We start from the raw sequence: 24560 nt of genomic DNA, 5'->3' as shown, positions 1-24560 counted from the left end.
AAAAGTCTAAACAGGGCCTATAAACATCACCAAAATAAGCCACGGCAAGCGTCATGAGCATCTGTGAGGCATTGCATTACTTCAGCAAAATATATATAAATTCAGGTTTTTGTTTTTATACACCTATAAAAATGTTGTGTTTCACTTCAGGAGTTTATATCTGTTTGTCCATCAGGGCAAGGGAGGGTCCCAGCTCAGGGCGAGATTGAAAGCTGGCCAACCTTCTGCCAGTATTGTATATGAGAGCCCTTGATTCTCAAATTCTGTGATGGATTCAGAAGGATTTGCAGTATTTTAAGCACATCTGTTGAAACAGTATGGGGAGGCAGTAGCATGACTTCAATGGATTCAGCAGTGCCCCAAACCCCGTCTTCAGCAGGACCAATGGAACTGGTTGTGGGGCTGCGTGCCGTGACCCAGCTCCCAGTACGTGGCGTGGGGACCAACCTTCCTCAACTAGTTTCAGCGTGGAGAATGGAGACACGGAACCACACCCTTGCTTGAACTGATGCAATGTTTTTGTACGAGGTCGGACCTAGAGGCCTGCAACTTCCAGTGCCAAGTGAAACTGTGGGGTGCCGAGAGAGCAGCCAGCTTAGTTACTAAAATAAAGCCTCTCATCAGTTCCTGGTGTGCACACAAGAAGGCTTATTTCATTACGAAGCTGTTCCAAACACAAGGCAGAGCTAATGAGGCATAATTAGCACCACGGAGGGAAGCATGGTGGCAGTTTAGAGAGGCTGCATTTCCTAGACTCCCTCTAAAAGACCACGGATCTTTGCTGTTACGGAGATAAACGCCAAGCTCATGCAGCCCCGCACAGCTCGCTGAGGGCAGCTCTGGGAACGGTGGGGACTTCTGAGGGGACACACAGAGGGCTTCAGCTGCCGTGGAGCCGGGGATAATCTTCAGACCCCCAACTCTTTCCCCACAGCCCTGCGGGGCTGCAACTGCCGTGTAATGGCCGTGACGGCCCCGGCAGCCGTACCGGCCCCGCCGGCCCCTGCCCTGGGAAGCGCTCGCACGGCCGCCGGAAGCGCTTCCCGCCCGCCGCAGCTAAGATGGCGGTGGACACCGCCACCGAGCTCCTCTTCCTCGACACGTTCAAGCACCAGAGCGCCGAGGTAAGGCGGCGGGGCCCGGCCGCCCGCCTGTCAGAGAGGGAAAGGGGGAAGGAGCGGCCCCGGGGCAGGGCCCCGCCGAGCGGGGGGCTCCTCAGCCTCCTCCTGGCCGGCAGATCGGGGCTGGGGGACGGGGAGGAGAAGGGAAGGGGATGGGGTCCGAGGGGCTCCGTGTGGTGGGGCTGCGGGGGAGAAAGAAGGAGCCGGGAGGAGCTGCTGGGAGGAGCTGCTGCTGCTTCCCCGGGGATTTATGGAGTGTCTGGGGACCTCTGAGCTTTATGCGTTGTGAACAAAACGAGCGTTTCGACCTGGCTTCAGCAATGGGAGTTTTTACAAATAAATGCTTAACTTCGAGTGAGGCTCAGTAACTAACGTTCAAAGTGAGTAAATAGTTTGCTACAGGGAGCCTGAGCATCCTTGATGATGCCGTGTTAAACGGGTTTGCCCGAGGCCTGGTCCTTTGCCCTCTTCAGAAGGGAGGGTGAGGGCTTTGAAGGTGGGCGATATAAGTCATAGCGTAACCTGAAGGAAGCTGCGTGCAGGGACAGGTACAAGGGGTGAAAGCAAAGCGTTCGGAGCTGATGCTGTGGTTAAAAACAAACCAGAAGTTATTCTGGAGTCCTTTCTAGTGCCCCATTCATGGATCCCCGAATGTATGTCTACTTCTGCAATTTAAGACAGCGGTGGGTAGGACACACTAGCATTCTTCATCTTCTCCAGCACAGTGCACGCTCTTACCGAACACTTTTTTAATTCTTTACTTCATGTTCTGGCACTTTCCTTCTTGCCAATGACTTTTTCATAACCAGAACCACACTGAGTTTTTATTTAAAAACAAAGCAGTTCACGTATTGCAGAAAAGCCACCTTCCTGTTATAGTAAGTCTCCAGCTAAATGGATTGTAAGTCTGGCGTTGGAACTTGCACTTCTTGAGAAGTACTGCTTAGCTTTCTAATAAAATTACTTATTTGGCTTAGCTGTGTAGTTTAATGTCTGTTGGGCAGTTCCACCATACCATTTTATATATGTATACATAAGTATGTGTATATATATGTATTATCTGGAGAAAAAGAAAATTGGATCCAGTTGTGAAGTGATGAGGTTGCTGCATGGACGGACACCTCAGCCCCTGGAGCACCTGTGAGGAGATGCTGTATTTGTGCAGTAAAAGATGCAAGCATAGATTTTTTTTCCTCAAATTATAGCAGTATGTGTCATAGAGCACACACTTAAGTGTTCCTCTTAAAACTTTACTTGTGACTATTTCTTCAGTTATTAGCTTTCTAAAAATCTTAGTACCTTCTTGCTTTGTGCTGATAACTGTGGAGTTTCTTTTGCTTTGTAATCATGATGAAGGTTATGTAACCTTTTACTGAAGATAACTTTTTAAAATTTGATTTTTTATTTATGTTGGTAGACAGGTTTTTGTTGTTATTGTGTTGTTAGTGCAGTCTTTGCTAATCCAATTGGCTGGCTGGAAGCTGAGAAGCGTGATTCTGAGCTTCTGTTTGAGAAGGTCTTTATGTTTAAGGTTGGACACACGCTTTGTATACCTAATAAAATTAATTTAGTGAGAGGAGGCTTTCAGCATTAATTGTTTGGTGGTCAGGAGGTCACAGTGACCTTATGATTACTTCCTAGTTTGCTCAGGCTTTTAGGAGTGTTGAAGCATAAGATGTCTTTACATTTACTGTTTCTGTGTTGTAAATAGAAGTCTCAGTTGCACAAGGTTTTCAGATATTGCAGAACTGGTATATAAATGTCATGTTTTTTTATACAGGTCTAGCAAAACAGATTTATAGTATCACAATTATTACTGATATTAGGTTGGAAATTTAACATTCCCATATCTTTAAAATTAGAATGCACAGTTTATTTTTTCACATAATAAACTTGATACGGTTTATTTAAAAGGGAACTGTGTACTTGGTCTTTCTTTTAATAATTTGTTTCAGTTTTTCTTTTACCTTCTGTTGAAGAAAAACTGTTCCTGTTTAAAAGATTCTCATAAATAACTAATTATGTAAATAAGCCTGTAATGTTGTCTATAAAAAGTGTCAAATAGCTTAAAAGGTACCAGAAGATCATTTAAAAATCTTTTCTGCTAAGCAATGTGTAACGTTTTACAGAATTGAATTTTATAATTATTGTGATTGCAACCTTAGTTTGGTTAATAAAGAATATACGAGTACGTTACGTTGCTTCCATTTTATATTTCATAGGTTTTCTTTCTTTTGTTTTGTAGCAAAGTACCAATATAGATGTCGTTCGTTTTCCATGCGTGGTTTACATCAATGAAGTACGTGTCATTCCTCCAGGAGTGAGAGCTCACACAAGTTTGCCTGACAGTAGGGCTTATGGGTAAGTGAAAGATTCTGGGTGTCTGATTCAGGAACACCTTCCTATTCGTTTTCCTTCTGCTTGTATATTTCCATAGAACTTCCTGTCTAAAAAGGTGAAATGCATTTGTGTGCCTGCTGCTCTTGTAGTTACTTTGGGGAACCATTTAAACAGTAAAATTTAAAGCTTTTTCCTTGTTAGGCCTACTTACTCTGATAAGGAGCTTGATGGGTTTAATTTTTGCCTTTGTTCTGTTTCCAGAGAGACATCCCCACATACTTTTCAACTGGACTTGTTTTTCAACAATGTCAGCAAGCCAAGTGCCCCGGTTTTTGATAGGCTGGGGAGGTAAGTACTTTCACAATTTTCTTGACTTCATTAGCTACCTTTTTTTCCTTCTTGAGAAGTTTTGAGTGCAGAACATGCACAATAGAAAATTTGTATCTCTTGTGCTTTTCTCATTTGGTCTGCCTTTTGCTAGTTTGTGTTCTCCTTGCCCTTTTGCTCCAGTTTGTCTGGGAGGACAGAGGTTTATGCTTCAAAGATGAGACAACTCTGTTAGTTTTAGGCTTACAGAGCCCGAATGTATTGAGGAAACGTACGTTAAAATAAGTGGTTCTGCACTCTTGTTTTTAGGAGCGTGTATTTGTTCAGTATTTTATCATTACAGTTTTCTGTAAACATGCTTTATATTAATGGAAAATAATTTTGTGTATTTTACTCAACAGCCTTGAATATGACGAAAATACTTCAATTATTTTCAGACCCAATGCAAAGGTAATGCAATGTGATTTAAACTTCCTTTTCTACGTGTCTGTCATTTGTGTATAAGCACGGTAATGTGTGGTGTGTTGGAACTGAGTAAAACATTTATCGTTGAAGTTCTTATTCTGAAATCTGCTTGTAGTTCAGATATATGCTACGTTAGAGTCTGCATTATAGACACTATATAAATTACATGAGTTGTAGAAGACTTGATTGCTTTACAATTCTAATTGAGATTGCCAGCAGAAGTATCCATTACTTATGAGCACAGGTAAATCAGAATGTTACGGCTGCAGGCCACAACGAAGCACATCCTCTTCAGTTCTGTTTAGGTTTATTTCATTCAGATCAGTATGTTTGTGACCCATGGTAACATTTTTTTCATTAACTGTGTGTATAATACGAGCACTGAGGCTGTATTAGTTAGGCAGCTTATTGCAAGTAATTGAATACTCTGTAGAGAAAGATTATTGGTTGTAATGATGGATATTGAAGTTTCCTTAGTTTTCAAAATGCAGGTTAGAAAGATACTTCAATATTCAGTTCTCCATTCTTGCCTTTACGCAGATACTGATACAATGATATAAAAAATATTTTGAGGTTTTCTTGTGTGGTTTTTAAGTGCCTTTTCTTTCATTTAAAAAAAAAAAACAAAAACGAACAGGTCAACACAGATGGATTGGTTCTAAGAGGATGGTACAACTGTCTGACTTTGGCAATATATGGCTCGGTTGACAGAGTAATCAGTCATGACAGAGAATCACCTCCTCCGCCTCCACCTCCGCCGCCTCCTCCACAGCAACAGCCTGGTTTGAAAAGAAACCCAAAACATGGTAAGCCTTGTGAGAAGATGTATTTCTTAAAAAATAAAATAATAAAAAAAAAAAATTACATTATGGCATTTGAAAAGACAGCTCTTTAACACTTGAGATTTCATTGGCCTTATTTTTCTAGCTTTGTTTTTGAGCATATTTTTATATTTTCTTTTAGATTTACGCTGAATGATTTTGAGTAGATTCTTTTCTAGTGCTTTATTGGGAGTGGATTAATTGTTCTATTGCAAATTATTTGGATCGTCAAAATTCAGTAACCTGTGTGAACTCATTTTATATGATTATAAAATCATATAATACAAAATTATAATACAAAAAATAAGATTAGAAAAGCATTCAAGTCTTAAAAAGAGAAACTTGCAGCCATAATTAGCTTTCATTTTGTGGCTTGTATGTAACAGCATACTACAGAAAAGTGTTTGCTTTGCAAACACAAAATTTTGGTATTAGAAAAGCCATGAATGGAATTCATGAACAGATTTCTACCTGACTTTTGGGTTTAGATTTAAAATTTTTCAAGGTACAGGTATTGTGCTGCAAAACTTGAATAGTTTTTATTTTACAGGAGAGAAGTAGATTAAAGTATAATCTCCCCTCCCTGCCCCCCCCCTTTTTTTAACTTCTGTTGTTATTGGTAGTGGAATAGTCTTGCTAGATAGTGTTAGAGTCAAAATATGACAATTAACTATGTTAATTTTAATCATTATTATGTTAAAAAACCATCTGTAGTGTTAATAACCTTGCTTACTGATGTAGTTCTTGTTTACATCAAAAGTGATTTCAGAAAATAGCCTCGTGTACTGCAGAGGTAAAGTACAGATTAAATAACAGCTGGGAAAAGGTGGTCCTTTATCCAAAGTAGAACTAAAAACCTAAAATGTACTATTTCTGTTCCTGCAATTCTATTAAATGCAAGTTTTTTATTTTCATAATAAACATAGCTGATGGAGAGAAAGAAGACCAGTTCAACGGCAGTCCTCCACGACCACAACCTAGGGGACCAAGGACACCTCCAGGCCCTCCTCCTCCTGATGATGATGAGGATGAACCTATGCCAGTGTCAGGTAGAACCAGACTGTTTTTATCTGCTGTGCCACTGCTCAGTGGAGTCAGAATTGTGTTTTTCTGCACACCGTGTTGTTTCCTGTCTGCTGTTACTTTGCTGGACAGATTCTATTTTAGGGAAGGGATCTGAAAGAAGATCTGTTGGATACATTAAATTGTATCAATTTAAAAGTTAGTAAGTTTAAGAATATCAGTAATTAGTAAACATTTTTTGTTGCCTCTGTTATTTGTTGTCCTTCCCCAGATCACTGCAGCTTCTGCTGAGTCCTCTGGAATCTCTAAAGCACTGAGAGCTCTACATAATTCTTTATAGTTTCACTGAACCAAGTGATTGTTGCCAGTGTTCTGCCAAAACACTTGAAGGTTTTCTTTAAGATGTTATTTTGCACCTCTACTATGTGTCATGCAAAATTCTAAAATGTTACTGAGCATTCCGTTTCACAGAAGTACTCTAATTTCTTAAACTCTGTGTATTGTTTTTTAGTGGTTGGGGAAAAAGAAGATGATGTGGACCACCGGGAGGATTACTTTGAGCCCATTTCTCCTGATAGAACATCCATTCATCAAGAAAGCCAGTATTCTGATGAGGGAGAAGTGGAAGAAGATCAACCAGAAGAAGGAGATGATGAAGAAGATGTGGATGTGGAGGAGGAGGAGGATGAGGAAGAAGACGATGGCCATACAGTAGAGAGCATTCCTGATGAGGAAGAGGAAGAAGAAGATGAAGACGAAGATGAAGAAGATGGCGAAGAGGAGGAGGAAGGTGAAGGTAAGTGAAGTTACAAAAAGCTGAGGAAAAAATCATTTACTTCTTAAAATTTTGATGGTGGTACTATGACAACGACAAGGAGAGTAGAGACCTGGGTCTCATTCTGCAATGTTCACTGGACCATTGTGTCCCTTACTTATACTTCTGACATCTCTCGAGGAGAACAATATTTTGCTGAAGAATATTTATTCCCTTATAGTAAATCTTCCTGTTGCTTTCTATAAAAAACAGAAAAACACGGATTTTATAGGTAAGAATGCACATTGGATCTTGTTATCTGATCTGTTTAAAGAAATAATAAAGCTGTGAAGCAAATTATTTCTTAGCTAACAAATAATCATTTATGTAATAATGTCAGTAGTTGTCGTCTTGGTGTTCAAAGTTCCTGCTGGTGCCTGTGCAAAATCTCAAGCTACGTGTTTTATGATTGGTACAATCATAAGAAAATTGGACAATATTTTTATAGTAATGTTTTGATTTATATTTCATTGTTTTTGTTTTTCTAAGTGTCTCCCCTGTCACAAAAAATATTCTGTGGGTTGGGGCTTTCACTTACAGCTGGGGAGAGAAAGGTTTTTGTATGGTAGTGTATGATTATTTTCTAACGAGTCATATTTGTATTAAATAGTTTTTTTATTATTTTGGGCAGCCTCTCAGCATTTATGAATTGAGTTATCAATAATTAATTTTATTTCATAACTGAATCCTTTCCTTTTTAGGAGATGATGGATATGAGCAGATTTCAAGTGATGAAGATGGAATCGCTGATCTGGAACGTGAAACATTTAAGTATCCAAGCTTTGATATTGAGTACACTCCAGAGGATCTGGCATCTGTGCCTCCTGTGACATATGAACCTTTTGAAAGGGAGCTTGGACCTCTTTTGTACTTCAGCTGCCCTTACAAGACTGTATTTGAGAATGAAGTTGCTAAATTAAAGGACCAAGACCCAGAAAAAGAAAATTCAGGGGCAGTGGAAGCCTCCGTTAAATTAACTGAACTGCTGGAATTGTATCAAGAGGAAAGGGGTGCAAAGTGGGTGACTGCGTTAGAAGAAATTCCGAGTCTAATAGTAAAAGGATTGAGCTATCTGCAGGTTAAAGACACAAAGCAGGACTATATTACTCAGCTGGTAGACTGGACACTGCAAGCTTTAAACCTTCAGGTAGCGCTCAAGCAGCCCATTGCTTTGAATGTCCGGCAACTCAAAGCTGGGACAAAACTGGTATCATCATTAGGAGAATGTGGGACTCAAGGAATAATGGCACTCTTGCAGGCAGGAGTTATTAATGTATTGTTTGAACTGTTGTTTGCAGACCATGTATCCTCCTCCCTTAAACTTAATGCTTTTAAAGCTTTGGATAGTGTTATCAGTACGACTGAAGGAATGGAAATGTTTCTAAGAGGTGGCGTAGACGTACATGAAAAAAGTGGTTATCAGAAACTCCTTGAACTCATTTTGTTAGATCAGACTGTGAGAGTAGTTACTGCTGGCTCTGCAATTCTCCAGAAATGTCACTTCTATGAGATTCTGTCGGATATTAAAAAGGTGGTTGATCAGCTAGCTGAGAGCACTCCCCCTCTTCCTAATCACACGGAGACAGAACAGGACCAGGACTTGGCAGGGCTTGACAGAACCAACCAAGAATATGAGAATGATGTGGAGGCTCCTATGGACATGGATCACCTCTTGGAATCTTCTAATATAAGCGAAGGAGAGGTGGAAAAACTTGTTAGCCTTCTTGAAGAAATCTTCCATTTGATGGAAACTGCTCCTCATACAATGATTCAGCCACCCGTGAAATCTTTCCCAACGATGGCACGCATTACAGGCCCTCCAGAAAGGGATGATCCTTACCCAGTCCTCTTTAGGTATGGTTCTTGCAAGTTCACTTCTCAGAATGTATTTCCTACAGCTTGGTATAGATATTTTTAGGGGTGGCATTGTTGACTGACTCTTTTCTAGATGTTTTACTTTGTATTTATTGGAAACTTCTGGATTGTTTTGAGAGAGTTTGATAGTTAATATACCTGCTATATTGTTAGCTTTCGGTCATGCCTACCATGTGCGTAACAAAAAGTTAACCTCTTGCTGCTGTTGGTTGTGTGCTAGCTCCTCAGATGCATTTGTAGACCTGGATGGTTGTGCTGGGTGCTGCACAAGTGAGTATTTGAAAATTGTTATGGATGGAAGGCGTCTAGGAACGTGGCTATGCATAAGGATAAAAGGAGTCTGGAATTACCTCTGTCTGTGTGCTGAGCTGGCAAAACACAAGCCAATGTGCTGCTCTGTCAGCAAGCTCAGTGTTGGAGAACGTGGGCAGACAAGTTGAGGCCTGTCTGCATTCAGCCATTTATAGGGTTCCCTGGGTTATTTCTCTGTTAGCAAGTTTCAGGCTAGAAAGTATTTCTCTAAATGCTAACAGTTTTCTTTGACAGTAGCAGTGTGGGGTCACAGCTAAATGGAAGCATCTATAAGCTGTCTTCAAATCACCTCCTACCTGTGCGGTAATGATTGGTTTCTTACTGCATTAAATGTTTTAAATGCTCTATTAATGATGGTTCAAATGCAGAAAATTTAATAAAAGATAAGGTGTGGTTTTTGTGGGGCAGATGCTTGGTTTTGGTAATCAGTGCTTTATATTTAGGGATTTATTTCCTCTAAATATTCCAGCAACTATGTGTTGTATGCTTAAAATTTTGTACTGCTTCGTAATTAGTCATTTCCCGTTGTCTGCAGAGCAGTAAACATTGAATTATTTTTGTATTCTATTATTGTACTGTGCTGGCAGATGATTGTAATATTACTGATGATATCCTTGTACTTTTTCCAGATATCTTCACAGTCACCACTTCTTGGAATGCATTACTTTGCTACTGTCTATTCCAGTGACAGGCGTACATCCAGGTGTGCTCCAAGCTATACGAGACCTCTTGCGTTTCCTGGCGCAGTCCCAGAAGGGTCTCCTCTTCTTTATTTCCGAGTACGAAGCGACGAACTTGTTGATAAGAGCACTTTGTCAATTTTCCGATCCGGATCAAGAGGAAGGTCTCCAGTCAGATGGTGCAAACGAGGATACTTTTGCCCTGTGGCTCCTGCATTCGACACAGACATTACAGTGCATCTCGGAATTGTTTTGCCACTTTCAGCGGTGCACAGCCAGCGAGGAAACCGACCATTCAGACCTGTTGGGAACGCTTCACAACCTTTACCTGATCACCTTTAACCCCGTGGGAAGATCTGCTGTGGCTCATGTCTTCAGTCTGGAGAAAAACCTCCAAAGTCTTATTACTTTAATGGAGTACTATTCCAAAGAAGCTTTAGGGTAATTTATATTTGCATCCTTTAGGTTTTTACATTTAAAAGTATCTACCTTTTTTAAAAAAAATCAAAAATAGTGTATCTAAAAACTCGTGTTCTTTTAGACCATGATCTTCTTGAAAATATCTTAAGTAGGACAACGTTATTGAAAATCAGGCCTGTTGGTTGTGATCAACTAACTACTGAATGCCCAGAATTTGTGGTGGTCATCCACAGAAGTGTTCTGATATAAGTCAGACGTTCATTTATATGAAAAAAAAAAAAAATCAGTTGGTAGGCATTTTTCATTGAAGCATAAAATTTCACCTTGAAACGAGCAAAAGATTTGGCTGGGGAAACTTGATGCTGCACGCTTTCCAGGGGTGGGAATCTCTCAGTTTACAGAATTCTTGTACATGTTAAGAACAGCTGTTGTTTTTTCTGGACAGGCAGCCCTACTACTTCAAGTAGCAGGGCTTTTAAAGCAAGATTTTAAAAATGAAATCAAAGTTATGGGAGAAAGATTTGTTGGCTAGTTCACTCTAGTCAGTACTCTCAGGTTTCTTTTGTGGATGATAACTTTCATTTACATTTACTTTATCATTTTTTCTCTTTTCAAAAAGCACAGATTTTTTTTTTAATGATTATATGGGGAAAGCCTTTCTGAAGATAAAAGTTCTGTAGGTAGATTTTTAGGGGTCAGAGAAAGAAAATGTAACAAATACCCAGTTGCATTAGCTGAGATCTAAAAGTTCTTATCGTTGTTTCAGAGACTCAAAGTCTAAGAAGTCAGTTGCTTACAATTATGCCTGCATCCTTGTCTTGCTGGTGGTTCAGTCCTCTAGCGACGTCCAAATGCTGGAACAGCACTCAGCGCCTTTGCTGAAGCTTTGTAAGGCAGACGAAAATAACACCAAATTGCAAGGTACAGCATGTGTCATTATCAACTGAATTGTTTGAATGTATGGAAGAAACCTTTTATATGTGGGTAATTGGTACTTCACAATCATCTGGTTTGGATAATGTATATAATGAAATTCCTTTTCCAGCTGCATCTGATTAGTTGAGTCACAGAGATGATGTGTAATTTTTTTCCCCCCTGTTAATGAGAGTTAAATAGGAAATTCTGGATAGTTAAATTATTTTTTCAAGTAATAATAACTACCGTGAATTTTGGATAATTACAGGAAGTTTGAAATTATTTCTGTGTTGAAAATAACTTAGCAGAGCAAATTCCAGTAAAAATGGGCTAACTAGTTAGCGAGCACACTCTTACTTTTGTTTTCCTTGGTGATGTAGGCTTATACAGTTTGTATATACTAATAAATATTCCTGGGACTGTTTTCTGGCAGCTGGGCCAACTGGCATGGAATGATCAGGTCTCTGTTAGTAAATCTTTTGACTTCCAAATTGTGCCTTGGGATATTCCTTTGTTTGTGTTGACTTGCATATCAGACCCAGATTATTTGGAATGGAGCAGATCAAAGAGCCTGCTGGTGACCATTCTGGCACCTGAAGCTGCAGGGTTGTACTCTGCACTGCTTAACTGGTGTGTGTTCATGTACCAGCAATTTCTCTCAAAACTTAAACGCTCCAACAGAAATCAGAATTCTTCAGAAATGTAGTTTAATTTCCCCTTCTGCCATTCTTTTATTTATTTTCATCTCATCTGATCAGACTATTTCATGAGAAGGGGAACTAGTTTATTAAAACAAATCATGAAATCAATCTGAGAATAGTAGTCAATTCATAGCCATTCAACCTTTGAACCTTCTGATTATTCTACCTATTTTCAGAAATAATGGGTTTTGAAATGTGAAATCTCTTCTCCCAAAGCTTGGAACGTTCAGATTATTCTGGACTAAGAGAATCTGTTGATGTCTAAAGTCTTCCAGAGAGGATAGGTCTTACTGGTGCAGATATTGGCTGCCTTTGGGCATTTAACAGGAGGTTCATTTTCAGTTTGTAATAACCTATTACGTATAACCGAAGGGGAATGTGTCCTTGTTCTTAATGGCTTTTTGTTTATCTGACAGTGGGACCCTTACTGCCTTTTAGAAAATACATTTAATTATAGGTAACACAAATAATAAGCTGAAAATTGAGTGTTCAAGTTGACTTGAGCAAAATTTTGTCCATGTACATGAACTATAATGACTGTTCTGAAGTCCTACTTTTGTCGATGATTTTTAGCTGGCTACAGCTACAGTGTTTGCCTCATGGATTTCATGCTTGGACTTAGTACCCTTTGTGTAAATTAAGTGCCTAAGGTTTTATGTTCATAAATGTCCTGACAAGTTATTTGATTAACTATAGGTAATCTTTTTTTTTCCCCTGCAGAGCTCAGCAAGTGGCTTGAACCTTTGAAAAATCTTAGATTTGAAATAAATTGTATTCCAAATCTCATTGAATATATCAAACAGGTCAGTGAAATACACATAGATGCTATCTTTTAGTTGTGCCCTATAAGCTTGTGCTTTTTTGTAGTTTTGATATTTTATATTACGTAAGTAGTAACATATTTAAAAATATTATCTAAAATAGATGTTTTTATTAAAGCTTACAATCTAAGCCAGTTCTTGCTCTCAATTATATATATTGAAACAAAACTGCAGGTAACTGAGTACAAAACATGGGGGGAACCCCCTGGGAACCTAGGGCCAAGAGATTATTAGCCTGAAGAAGGATCAACCTAGGAGCTTGAGTTCTCAGCTGCCAGATCTTGGGGAGTAATTCTGTGGGCAGAGACAAGTTGCTCTTCCACCTGTATTGAGCAGGTAGCAGATCTTCATTTTCTGCTTCATTTACTTAGCAAGGCCGAATACAAGATACTTTTTCAACAGAACATCTGAAAGGGGCTTCCAACTGCTTTCTCCTGAAGATAGCTCCCAGAGGATGCGTCTTTGCTTCAGTAGATACCACTGAAATACTTCCATTCCCTTCAATAGAGGCTGATATTAGTCAGTGAATGATAGAGGCACAAGTGTGTGTGTGTGTGTTTGTAGGTATATATTTATAATTTTTAAACACTAATTATATTTTGTCTGTAACTAATTTTCCAAGGCTTGTTCTGGTGGACTTGTTGATACATTGATCCTGTAGTCTCTTTAGAGCTCCTTGTATAGCTGCAGATTATCAGAATTAGTTTGAGTGGACCTGTTTTTCGAAAAAGTGGAGAAGGAATTGCATTAAGATATGTCTTCTGGAAATTATGTTAAATTTCCTTGTCTGTGTAATTAAGCATCTTAGTTTGTTTAACAATCTGCTAGCTATTCTTTCATTCTAGTCAGAATATTACGCTAATACATTCGTCATAAAGTCCTTTCTTGTAATACATGTTCATTTTTTTAAAATTTTGTCTTTAAGAATATTGACAGTTTGATGACCCCGGATGGAGTTGGCCTTCCTACAGCCCTTCGTGTTCTGTGTCATGTTGCATGTCCACCACCTATGGTAGAAGGTATGGTAAATGTATTTGTACCATTCAACATAGAAATCTTAATTGTCTGAGTTTCTTACTTAAAAATGTCCCAAGTGTAACGGTGATTTCCCAGGAGGTATTAGACATACAGAGATGTCTCTTGTTTTTCTGTACAGGTCAACAGAAAGACCTTAAATGGAATCTTGCGGTTATTCAGCTCTTTTCTTCCGAGGGAATGGACACCTTCATTCGGGTCCTGCAGAAGCTGAACAGCATCCTCATTCAGCCTTGGCGACTCCATGTCAATATGGGCACCACGCTTCACAGAGTTACAACTATTTCCATGGCCCGCTGTACGCTGACACTCCTTAAAACAATGCTAACAGAACTCCTGCGGGGCGGATCTTTTGAGTTTAAGGACATGCGCGTTCCGTCGGCGCTTGTTTCTTTACACATGCTCCTGTGTTCTATTCCTCTCTCGGGCCGCTTAGATAGCGACGAACAGAAGATTCAGAATGACATTGTTGACATCTTACTGACTTTTACGCAGGGCGTTAATGAAAAACTTACCATTTCAGAAGAAACTTTGGCAAACAATACTTGGTCTCTAATGCTAAAGGAAGTCCTCTCCTCAATTTTGAGAATCCCTGAGGGTTTTTTCTCTGGACTCATACTGCTTTCAGAACTGTTGCCTCTTCCGCTGCCCATGCAGACAACTCAGGTATAATTTAGATTTATTTACTTCTTAAGAATTTTTATTATGCATAACCTTTAGACCATTTTTCACCATTTTCTTAGCTGTAGAAAGAACAGATACGTGAAAGGGTGGATTAAAGTTTTTTTTTTAACAGCATTTATATTCACATAGATTCTTTGGAGATATGTTTGTCATGGGGGGGGGAAAAACCCACAAATATTCTTATTTGGAGGATTTTTTTTTTTTTTAAAGTTAAGTCATATATTGTTCTTCTGTCTCTTGTCAGATTATCTAGATTTACGTTGTATTACTTAAATAGTTGTCTAGGAAACTCTGAATTTAGGCCTGAATGCCAAACTCTGTTTATTAAGGCATGGATCTTGAATTTGTGATCTTCAAGTGCAGAAGACATGTGACAACCCATGCTCCCAAAGGAGTTAGGAATACCCGATTGGTGGAACCGTGCCCTGTCATTTAGTGATATTAATGAAAATGGCATTGCATGTTTTTGATGAGGACAATATTAGTGCTTAGTATTTGCTTATAACTTGTGGTAGAATTCACTTTTTATGGTAAAAGTTGAGAGGGAAAAACCCCCTGTTCTTCTGTTCCTGCAGGTAATTGAGCCCCATGATATTTCAGTGGCACTTAACACCAGGAAGCTGTGGAGCATGCATCTTCACGTTCAAGCCAAGCTGATACAAGAGATAGTTAGATCGTTCTCTGGTTCATCTTGCCAGCCTATTCAGCATATGTTGAGACGTATTTGTGTTCAGCTGTGTGACTTGGCTTCACCTACTGCTCTTCTTATCATGAGGACTGTATTGGACCTGATTGTAGAAGACCTACAAAGGTATTTTGGCTTTCTATTGCAAAGATTTCTTTAATGGACTACTAAATTCGCCCAGGTTCTGTGCAGTAGAGTTAGCAAGAGAAAAACACTTTCAGAAATACTACTTGTTACGAACAGAATGAATTCTCAGTCCAGCTCTATATACCATGTTCTGATACTGCTTTATGTTGCCAACCATGTCCAACAGGTATTCCACGTTATGTGCATGGAAAGTATTTTAGGAAGGCTTTTCTCAGGTTGTACCTGCAAAGCCTTATCTACTCAGTGAACTTCTACACACCTTGTTTGAAATAATAAAAGTAGACTTACTATCAGTAGAGGTAAAACTTATTTTATTGGGATTTGCCATAAAATCCCAATAAAATAGGAACAGGAAAACATGTAGATACTTGTAAGCTGGAGGAAGTTGAAGACTACCACGTCAGAGGCCATTGAAGCAATGAGTATTGTTTATTTAAAATCCTATTTATTCACATATAATGATATAACCGTGTAAAAGCATATTTATCTACATATAATTAGATGCACTATAGTGTGTTAAATGCGTAGCTAATTTATGATGCAACAGAAAGATGTTTAGTGAAAGTTAAACAGCTTTTAGAAAGTACATGAAAGTGTAAATTTACATGCATCAGGTGTTTAAAATGTGGAATTATGACTCCTGTAATGATTATTTTTATAGTTTTTTAGATCACAGTAGAGCAGCTTTTCCTATGTATTCAACGTGCATTGATATCCTTTCAGCAACACAGAAGATAAAGAGAAACAATACACTGGACAAACCACTCGATTGCTTGCTTTATTGGATGCCCTGGCTTCAAACAAAGCTTGTAAATTGGCTATCTTGCATCTGATCAATGGAACTACTAAAGGTGATGAAAAGTATGCAGAAGTTTTCCAGGAGCTCCTGGCTCTAATGCGGTCAGCTGGAGACAACGTCACTCATCAACAGAGTGCCGAATATGTAACCTCTCTTCTGCAGTCCCTCTGCGATCAGGTATTTTATACATCTAATGCATAATGTGTGGTGACACTTCCGGGGGGAAACGTTAAAGTAGGTTATTCTTAGGAAAAAAAAACAAACAAAACCAGGCACCTAAAGGGGAAAAATCCATCAACATTTTTAAACTACAAAAAGTAAACAGTTGTGTATGGTTGGCTGCTTTGATGGACTTGCTGCCAGTCTTTCTGTTCTTGAACGTAAATCTTTTAATTTATGAAATCTCTTCTGCGTGGTGTGTGCTATCCTGGTAGGTCACTAGAGACCAAGAGCTGAATGGCACGCAGACTGACTGTCCTCTCAGATGAGGGATGTTATTTCTCCGCATGGGGAAATTCTAGAACGTGGGCCACTGGCAAAACTTGTGCTATTCACCTTTTACTCAACTGAATAAGTATCTGTGTCTCGGCTAACTGAAACCTCTTAAACATATTGCAAATCTGAAGGTATGGATGATAGGCTGCTACCAGAGTTAAAACAAATCACACAGGAGAACTACAACAAAACACGGTCTGCTAGAACAGAGTGAGAAAAATTACCTGAAAACTGATTCATGGACAAGCCCAGGTGTTTTCTCATTAGTTTTATGCATATATTTACATTTCAGTAATTGTCTTACTACTTGCATATATTTTTTTGGTTTAGTCCATTTATACAAATGATGTTTGAGCACTGTTGGTCAGTAAAGATCAGTTAGCTGTTTGCTTATAAACAATAGCTCTTTGCCTATGCAAGTTCATTGTGAAAGTCGATCTTGGTTTATGCCCCATAAAATATGAAGGGGATAGTAGATCTTAAACTTCTTAGGTATTGCTTAAAACCTCTGAATTTGGATGAATGTTTTGAGATGAAGGGACAGTTTGACTCTGTAGGCAAGAAACTGAATGCAAAGCTAAGATGCTATTCAGTTACTCTGTGGCATTTAGTTGTCTGTGCCACCACTTCTCACCCTTTGAAGCTTTTATGTTTTTAAAAATCAGTAATGGTTTGTAACCCTTGACAGAACCAAATGAAAAAGGATACACTGGATTAGTGTTTTACTGTCAGTAATAACTGTCAGATGCTTGAATAAGCTGATCAAGGGGTAGTGAAAGAACCTAGTGTTGCTGACATAATGTATGGTTTATGCTTACTGCTGGTATGTCAAACGCAGCTATGTGTATTTTACTATGTGTGTAATAATTGCTTTTTGTAGGATATTGCCCTCATTTTGCCAAGTTCATCAGAAGGCTCTGTGTCTGAATTAGAGCAGCTTTCCAATTCCTTACCAAACAAGGATCTGATGCCGTTAATTTGTGACAGCTTAATGGAAACATTAACCAATTCTGAGAGCAGTTACAGTTGTCTGCTGACCTGTATCCGAACAATGATGTTCCTTACGGAGCACGACTATGGCTTCTATCACTTAAAGAGGTACGGTATCTTAAGATGTCTCTGACAACGTAGTTATTTAAAACGTCTGCAATGTGAAATCAGATGTCTAGAAAGATTTAGAAGTTTTTTAAATGTCTTGCTTCTCTGTCTTAAGAGTCCCAGATATAATATGAGAATAAAAAATAGTAGTGTGCTAGGATGACAGCATTTGGTGAGAATCTAAGACTTTACTGTTTAAAAATGCAGAAAAATAGCATTGGGAAGAACACTTATTTTTAATAGCCAAGTGATCATATTTCCAGTATAAAACAGTTTCTAAACACTGAGTTCACTCTTTAGTCACTGTAAAGAAAGTGCTGAAGCTTGTTTCACTTTCCCTACAAAACGTATAAATATATCTTAGTGGAATCTGTTGCATGTAGCACATTGAGTAGGAGATCACCATATCTAGCAGGAAATGCTGAAGACAAGGAACCCGAACTTTAATTTCTCTTCTGAGGCTTCAGTGTTTTACTCAGCTGTTTTTTCAGGTGTTTTTATTTTTTTTTTCTTTCACTTGAGATTATGAATCACCTATGAATCATTTCTGTAGTTGGAACACAAGCACACAGGAGCACTTTTTTTCAGAAGCAAAGTATTGAAAAAAGCTTTGTGCCTTCCATTTTCCCCCACCCCAAGGCTGGAGGATTAGAATGAGATACAGTGCTGGCGTCCTTTCCTTTTCAGTAAAGCCATAGGTACAGCTATCATCTGAAACAGTGAAGAGCTGTATATCTTTTCCTCTATTTTAAGGGAATTCAATTTGCCCTTCTCTGGAACGTCTTGACCACGAGGCAATTGGGGCTTTTGAAACAGGGATTTTTTTTTGGCTTCTATTAAAGTCTTCTCCCTTTTGAACAGAATGTATACATACAGGGGACAGTACTATGTTGTTTTGACACTTTTCCCTGTCCTGTATTTGGACCCATTTCTGCCCACCAAAAGTGAGGTGCAAAGAGGCAAGAAGGGTTCCTGAAAAGAGAAAGGTAGCACCTGGAGCCTTGCCAATAAAAGGCTGCTCAAAACACTCTTCTAAGGGATGTTACAGAACTGTGCTGCTCAGACTTCAACAAGCTACACAGCCTGTAAATGAAAAATAAGAAGGCTAAAGATGCTGTCAGCTTCAGTGCATGGCCTTGCTGTTTTTCGATTGTTTCTGGTTTTGCTCCTGCAGTTAGGCATCATGGGGTGCAGTGAAACTGCAAGCACAGTCCTGCTTTATACACAAGGCACTTGTGCAAGCCAAAGCTTCTGTACTCCTATGCCTTTTCGCCCACAAGATGGAAGTGCAGTTTCAGGCAGGTTTTCAAGATACTGCTGTGGTGTGTGTAGCTGTGTTCGTGCAGGCTGAAATACCTGCACACAGCCCTGGTGAGAACAACAGTGGGATAGAGAGAAAGCAACAAAGCACCTGCTTTGCAATCAACCCCCAACTTAATAATGATCAAATGTACCAAATTTATTTTGCAATAGATGTTGTTTTCTTGTAAGTTACACGGGGGTGGTCACAATGTGTGCACTAAAAAAGTGTTTTTTATCTATTTATGATAAAACAGCTCTCTAAGAAAACACAGCAGTGCTCTGTACACTGTATTAAAGCGAGTAATCACCAGTTTCAGCAAAGACACAGGGGAACTGGCCTCTTCTTTCTTGGATTTCATGCGACAGCTTCTAAACTCGGATACGCTGGTGAGTGAATATGTATTGAATACTCAAATTCAGCTGCATTTCTCTGAAATTGCAGGGTGAGATGCGTTTGGGAACTATGATCTCAGAAAGCAGATGACTATTTAGATTGCTGTGTATGGCTTTTCTGTCAGTAGTGTTAGTGCCATCTTTATTTTGTAATGAAATCTGTGAAAGCTGGGCAGAACATATGTTTAATAAATAAGAGCTTTCTTTCAGTAGGAAAAAATGGCATGTTGATTCTTGAGGAGAAAAGTGCAGTTATTTATTTTCAAGATATGGATGAAATATTTCAAGAAGTCACACTGGCAATTAACAAAAAAAAAAAAAAGCCCCTAGCAAGCATTCCAAGTGCCAGCTCTGTGCAGAAAATATATTTTTGTAATTGGTGAAACTGTAAATTGGTTGTACTGACTTTCCCAGGTGAAAAGTGTGCTGTTGTATCCAGGTTCTGATTTGATGGGGATGTGTTAGGGAGTAGCTGTATTAATATGTGTCATAGAAAGTATGACAAATATAATGCAGTAGTATACAAAAACTACTAACAAGTAGTATAGAAAGAAGTTTAAAATAATTGTTAGTTCTCTGCTACAAACCTCAATTTATATGGGAAAGGATTGGATTCATCTTGATGCAGCATTTGAACTAGCCTATGGAATTGTACGTAATTAAACATATTTTGCATTATATGCAGAAAAATCAGAAGAAATTACTCTTACTTTCTTCAATTTCTCTAATTTATGTTGGGGTTCTAAGGGGTTTGTCATCCAGAAATATAATAAATATTTAACCATACTTATTTCCCACCCCACATGTTTTCCAGGGATGCTGTGGAGATGACGGAAGCCTTATGGAAGTAGATGGATCTCACCCAGGCAGAACGCTGGGTCTGACCACTGCGGAGTTAAAACATCTACTGCAGAGCAAAGAGGAAACTCCAGAAAACCTACTGCTTGATCTGGAGAAACATGTCATGGTAAAAAGATCATGTTGCAATCTGGTGTCTGACTAATTTCAGAACAATATAGACCATCACTTCTTGATGAGAAGGATGCACGTTTCTGTAGCATACCTTGCAGAGTTGGTAATAGCTGTTGCTGTCATTTTAAGAAGCTTCAGGTAGGGTTGGGATCCCCTTGTGCTGGGAGTATTTCCATACCGTAAAAGCATAGACAACAGTGTGATAAAAGGCAGCGAATGCACATGAGAGAGCACTGGCTACTGCTGGGAAGATTGTTAATGTAATAAAGGACAAGGAATCCTGTTTTGTGTAGTATTTTTTAAATAAATAACAAATATTTTTTAAGGAGGGGAACAAATTCTGTCTTGATGTGCTGACTTAGGATCGTTCTAAGGAAGACGATGGCCTTGAATCCTTGCTGGACAACATAGTTGGTGTCAGGCAAATGTTGGAATCGGCGGGTGATTCTTGTCCCCTGAGTGACCAAGATGTGGAGCCTATTCTTTCTGCGCCAGACTCTCTTCAGAACTTGTTTAACAACAGGTAAAATGGACAAATGTGTGGGCATACTGCCTGTAGTTTATTTAATAGCATGCAGTAATTTATGCATCATATATTACAAACAGGATCTCACAGAAGTGCTGTTGCCACTCCCGACTAGTCCCACTATATTTAATTTCATAAAACTGTCAAGGATGAGGCAGCAGTATTTCTCCTAGGTTCTGTGGTGCTGCACAGGCTTGCATTTGGTGGTAGTTCATAATCCAATAGGCATTACACATCTGTCCTTATTGCAGGACTACCTACGTGTTGGCAGACGTGATGGACGACCAGCTGAAGCCCATGTGGTTCTCACCCTTTCAGGCTGAAGAAATAGACACTGATCTGGATATGGTAAGGGGCTGCATTAACATTATTTAGGTTGGTTTAAAAATGAGGGTTAACCTGAGCTAGTAGCATCAGAGATTCACCCTTTGTTAAAGGTTGTCATCAAATGCCTCCAAGTTCACATGGAAGTGGACAAAGAATTGGCACCTTCTACAGTGTCCTGATGTAGGAGGGAGTCGTCTCCTTCAGAGGAGCAGTCGTATCAGTCCTAACCTGCTTTTGTGTGGCTGCTGGGTCTTTTCAGTAACTTGTGTTCAGTGTAGACAAGGAACTTTATTTATCTTCTCTTTTCCTTGTTTATCTTCTGTCCTTGGAGCAATATTCAAACACCCTGATAGCTATACATACTGTTTCAAAATCTTTGCTCTGATGTGACAAAAGTGGAAAAAAAGACAGTAGTAAATGGAAGGAACTTCATGCACAAAGTTTTCAAATACATTTTTTTTTTTAAGCTAAGCTGTTGTTAGTGCCTTAGCTTCTTATGTGGGAAATAGTTGCTTTGTGTTGACCTCATTGCCTTCCTTCTTTTTTAGTTTTACTACTTAGTATTTACTTGCAAAGACACTTCTATTTTTTTAAGCAACCCCCAAACTTAAATAAATATATTTACATATATGTATATATATAATATTATTTTTTGAGCCGCAGTACTGCATTAAAAGGGAGAGAATGTTCTAGCAGAAAAACTCCAGAGTAGGTTTGGGACCCTTGCTGAATCTCCATCCTGGTGCAGCATGTTTTCTTCAGAGGTGCTAGTGATGATTGTTGTGATAAAACAACCCTCTATTGCTGCAGGTGAAAGTTGACTTAATTGAGCTGTCAGAGAAGGGCTGCAGTGACTTTGACTTGCAAGCGGAATTGGAGAGGTCATTTTTGTCGGAACCATCATCCCCTGGTCGGACAAAAACCACAAAAGGTTTCAAACTTGGCAAGCACAAGCATGAGACCTTCATAACTTCAAGGTAAGATGAGCTTAATGACTAGTGTGTTTAGCGCTCTTTTGCATATTCTCAAAATGTTGAATACCTTTTAAATGGCATCTCCAATATGAAGAATATTTGACTTTCAGTAAGAACGTTTTTTTCTGTTAGCTAAATAAACCATTGTTTGTCACGACAGTGGAAAATCTGAATACATAGAGCCTGCAAAGAGAGCTCATGTTGTGCCGCCACCGAGAGGAAGAGGCAGGGGAGGATTTGGACAAGGAATTCGACCACATGATATCTTCCGTCAGAGGAAACAGAACACCAGCAGACCGCCCTCCATGCACGTGGATGATTTTGTTGCTGCGGAGAGCAAAGAAGTCGTCACTCCAGATGGGATACCACCAGCCAAAAGGCCACCAAAAGTGTCCCAGAAGATTTCTTCACGCGGTGGGTTCTCAGGGAATCGTGGAGGACGAGGAGCTTTCCACAGTCAGAACAGGTTCTTTACCCCGCCTGCTTCCAAAGGTACGTTTGCTCTTTTATTAGAGTTGTAGTAAGTGAATGCTTAAAATGCTTCAGTAATGCTAGCCCAATCTTCCAGCGATTCATCATCCGTGGCATGTGATGTTTTTGACCAGTGTATCTGGGAAGGAAATAAGTTGTTTGGCACTAAAAAGGTGTTCTCGTGTGCTGTGGAATTGAACTAAACTCTTCTCTCCCCTTTTCTCTTACAAAAAGTCAGCTGTTTTCTCTCTGTCATGGTCCTGTGTACAGCAACTGTTGGAGTGTTTCAGAGATGCAGTCAGAAAAATACAAAGCCCTCTCTCACATTTTTGATGGGGTAGTTCCTGAAATCAAACCTCAAAATACCTCTCTGGATTTAAATGGGGCTTGAATAAAAGGATGGAAAATTTGGACAAGAGGAAGGCACAGTTTGATTGAACCTGGAGATTCTAGTTACAGAATGTGAAGTTTCTTTCATGTACTGTGAGGTTGCATTCCTTTCCTTTCCATCTGGCAATTAAGACAGGTCTGCACAGTGGAAACAAATTATTTTAATTTAGAGAAGTTACAAATACCAGGATTTACTTTACTTTGCAGTGCTATGTGTACTTTAAGGTAAAGTGTGGGATTATTAATGACCTAAAGTATTGGGGTCTGTCTTAGTACACTAGATAATGCAGATCTTTTTTAGGCTTTAGTTTGTGTCTGAAAAGTGGATATTGTACTGTGCACAGTACTGGGGAAAGTGACACTGAGATAATATACTGAGGGTATGTTGATGCAGAGTAGTTTTATCTGTCTGAGTGATGTAAATGTGGTTTACCCACCCTGAGTATCATGAAAGATTAAAATGAAGAAAATGAGAGATTTGTTCAAGAGTGTGCGTTTTTTCTCTCCCCATATCTAGGAAATTACAGTCGTCGTGAAGGCGCTCGAGGCTCAAGTTGGAGCGCCCAGAGCACGCCCAGAGGAACCTACAATGACAGTAGAGGTGGTCAAAGCAATTTTAACAGGGGTCCACTGCCACCACTGAGACCATTAAGTTCAGCAGGTACATGGTATTCATATGGGCATCGAACTTTAGAAAATTCCTTGAATTTCATTTTTGCTTTACAAATGAAACCGTGCAAGGATGCTGCAGACACCTTGAAATTCAGCAAATGCTTTAAGCATATATGAACAGTTGTCACTGAGACTGTCCAATCCGTACTTTCCTAGGAACTGTCCTGTAATCAATCCATAAGACTTGCTGAATTGAACGCTTGAGCGCAGAATCTTAATTTTGCAATCAGATTTTTGCAGTTCAGTTGTCTTCGTAACTACGCAGTAGTTATAGAGCCAATCAAAACAAAAATGCTTGCCTAAAAGAAAGGTGAAAATTGAAAGGAGAAAACAGACCCAGTTCGTGTCTCGTCTTGATTTTGTTTCTTATGCTTTCACAGCACCTGCTACGCCTAGGCTTTTTTTTTTTCCAACTGAGTATACTTTTCTTTGCTTTAAGGCTACCGACCGAGTCCTCGCGATCGTGCTTCCAGAGGCCGGGGAGGAATTGGACCATCTTGGACAAGTGCTAATAGTAGTAGCAGTGGTGGCTCAAGAGGAAAGTTTGTTAGTGGAGGCAGTGGAAGAGGTCGTCATGTACGTTCCTTCACGCGGTAAAATGAGACCTAACGGAACAGCCCAACCGCGGGGACTTCTGTGAGATGACAAAGAAAACCGAGGCACTAAAGGACCAATTCAGAGTTGGTGGGATCTGGAGGACACCAAGAGAATATTTTTGTCTGAAGAAAAGTTTTTGTTTGATACAAGACTTGAAATTTCAATAAAATTCAAGACTTTTTGTGTACAATTGTATATTTTTTGTTCCTTTTGAAAGAATGTTTTATTTTTTTTGTGGACAGTAGACAACATTCAGTAAAGAACCTCGTTGAGTTGACTTGAAGGACTTTTAAAAAATTCATTGTGCCAAAAGAAAGGTACAGGTGTTTTGTGTGTGACTTATTACTGCAAGAAAATT

The 24560-nt window shown here is 39.3% G+C and overlaps 1 protein-coding gene across 1 annotated transcript; it reads left to right on the top strand.

The window, feature by feature from the left end:
• The first annotated feature begins 971 nt into the window (after positions 1-971).
• Positions 972-24560, top strand: VIRMA (vir like m6A methyltransferase associated). The gene is made up of 24 exons (XM_035316435.1): positions 972-1124; positions 3367-3482; positions 3723-3809; positions 4190-4238; positions 4891-5059; positions 6001-6123; positions 6609-6893; positions 7613-8765; positions 9728-10219; positions 10965-11119; positions 12535-12617; positions 13561-13654; positions 13792-14336; positions 14930-15165; positions 15910-16162; positions 17361-17578; positions 19135-19267; positions 20088-20240; positions 20608-20768; positions 21023-21119; positions 21909-22075; positions 22233-22564; positions 23451-23594; positions 24045-24560. The coding sequence occupies exons 1-24, from the start codon at positions 1062-1064 to the stop codon at positions 24200-24202; spliced, it is 5466 nt and encodes a 1821-aa protein (XP_035172326.1). The 5' UTR covers positions 972-1061; the 3' UTR covers positions 24203-24560.

The sequence above is a fragment of the Oxyura jamaicensis genome, chromosome 2 (genome assembly GCF_011077185.1).
Source record: "Oxyura jamaicensis isolate SHBP4307 breed ruddy duck chromosome 2, BPBGC_Ojam_1.0, whole genome shotgun sequence".
Lineage (NCBI taxonomy): Eukaryota > Metazoa > Chordata > Aves > Anseriformes > Anatidae > Oxyura > Oxyura jamaicensis.
Note: the sequence above shows the minus strand (reverse complement) of the source record. Positions and strands in the feature narration are given on the sequence as shown.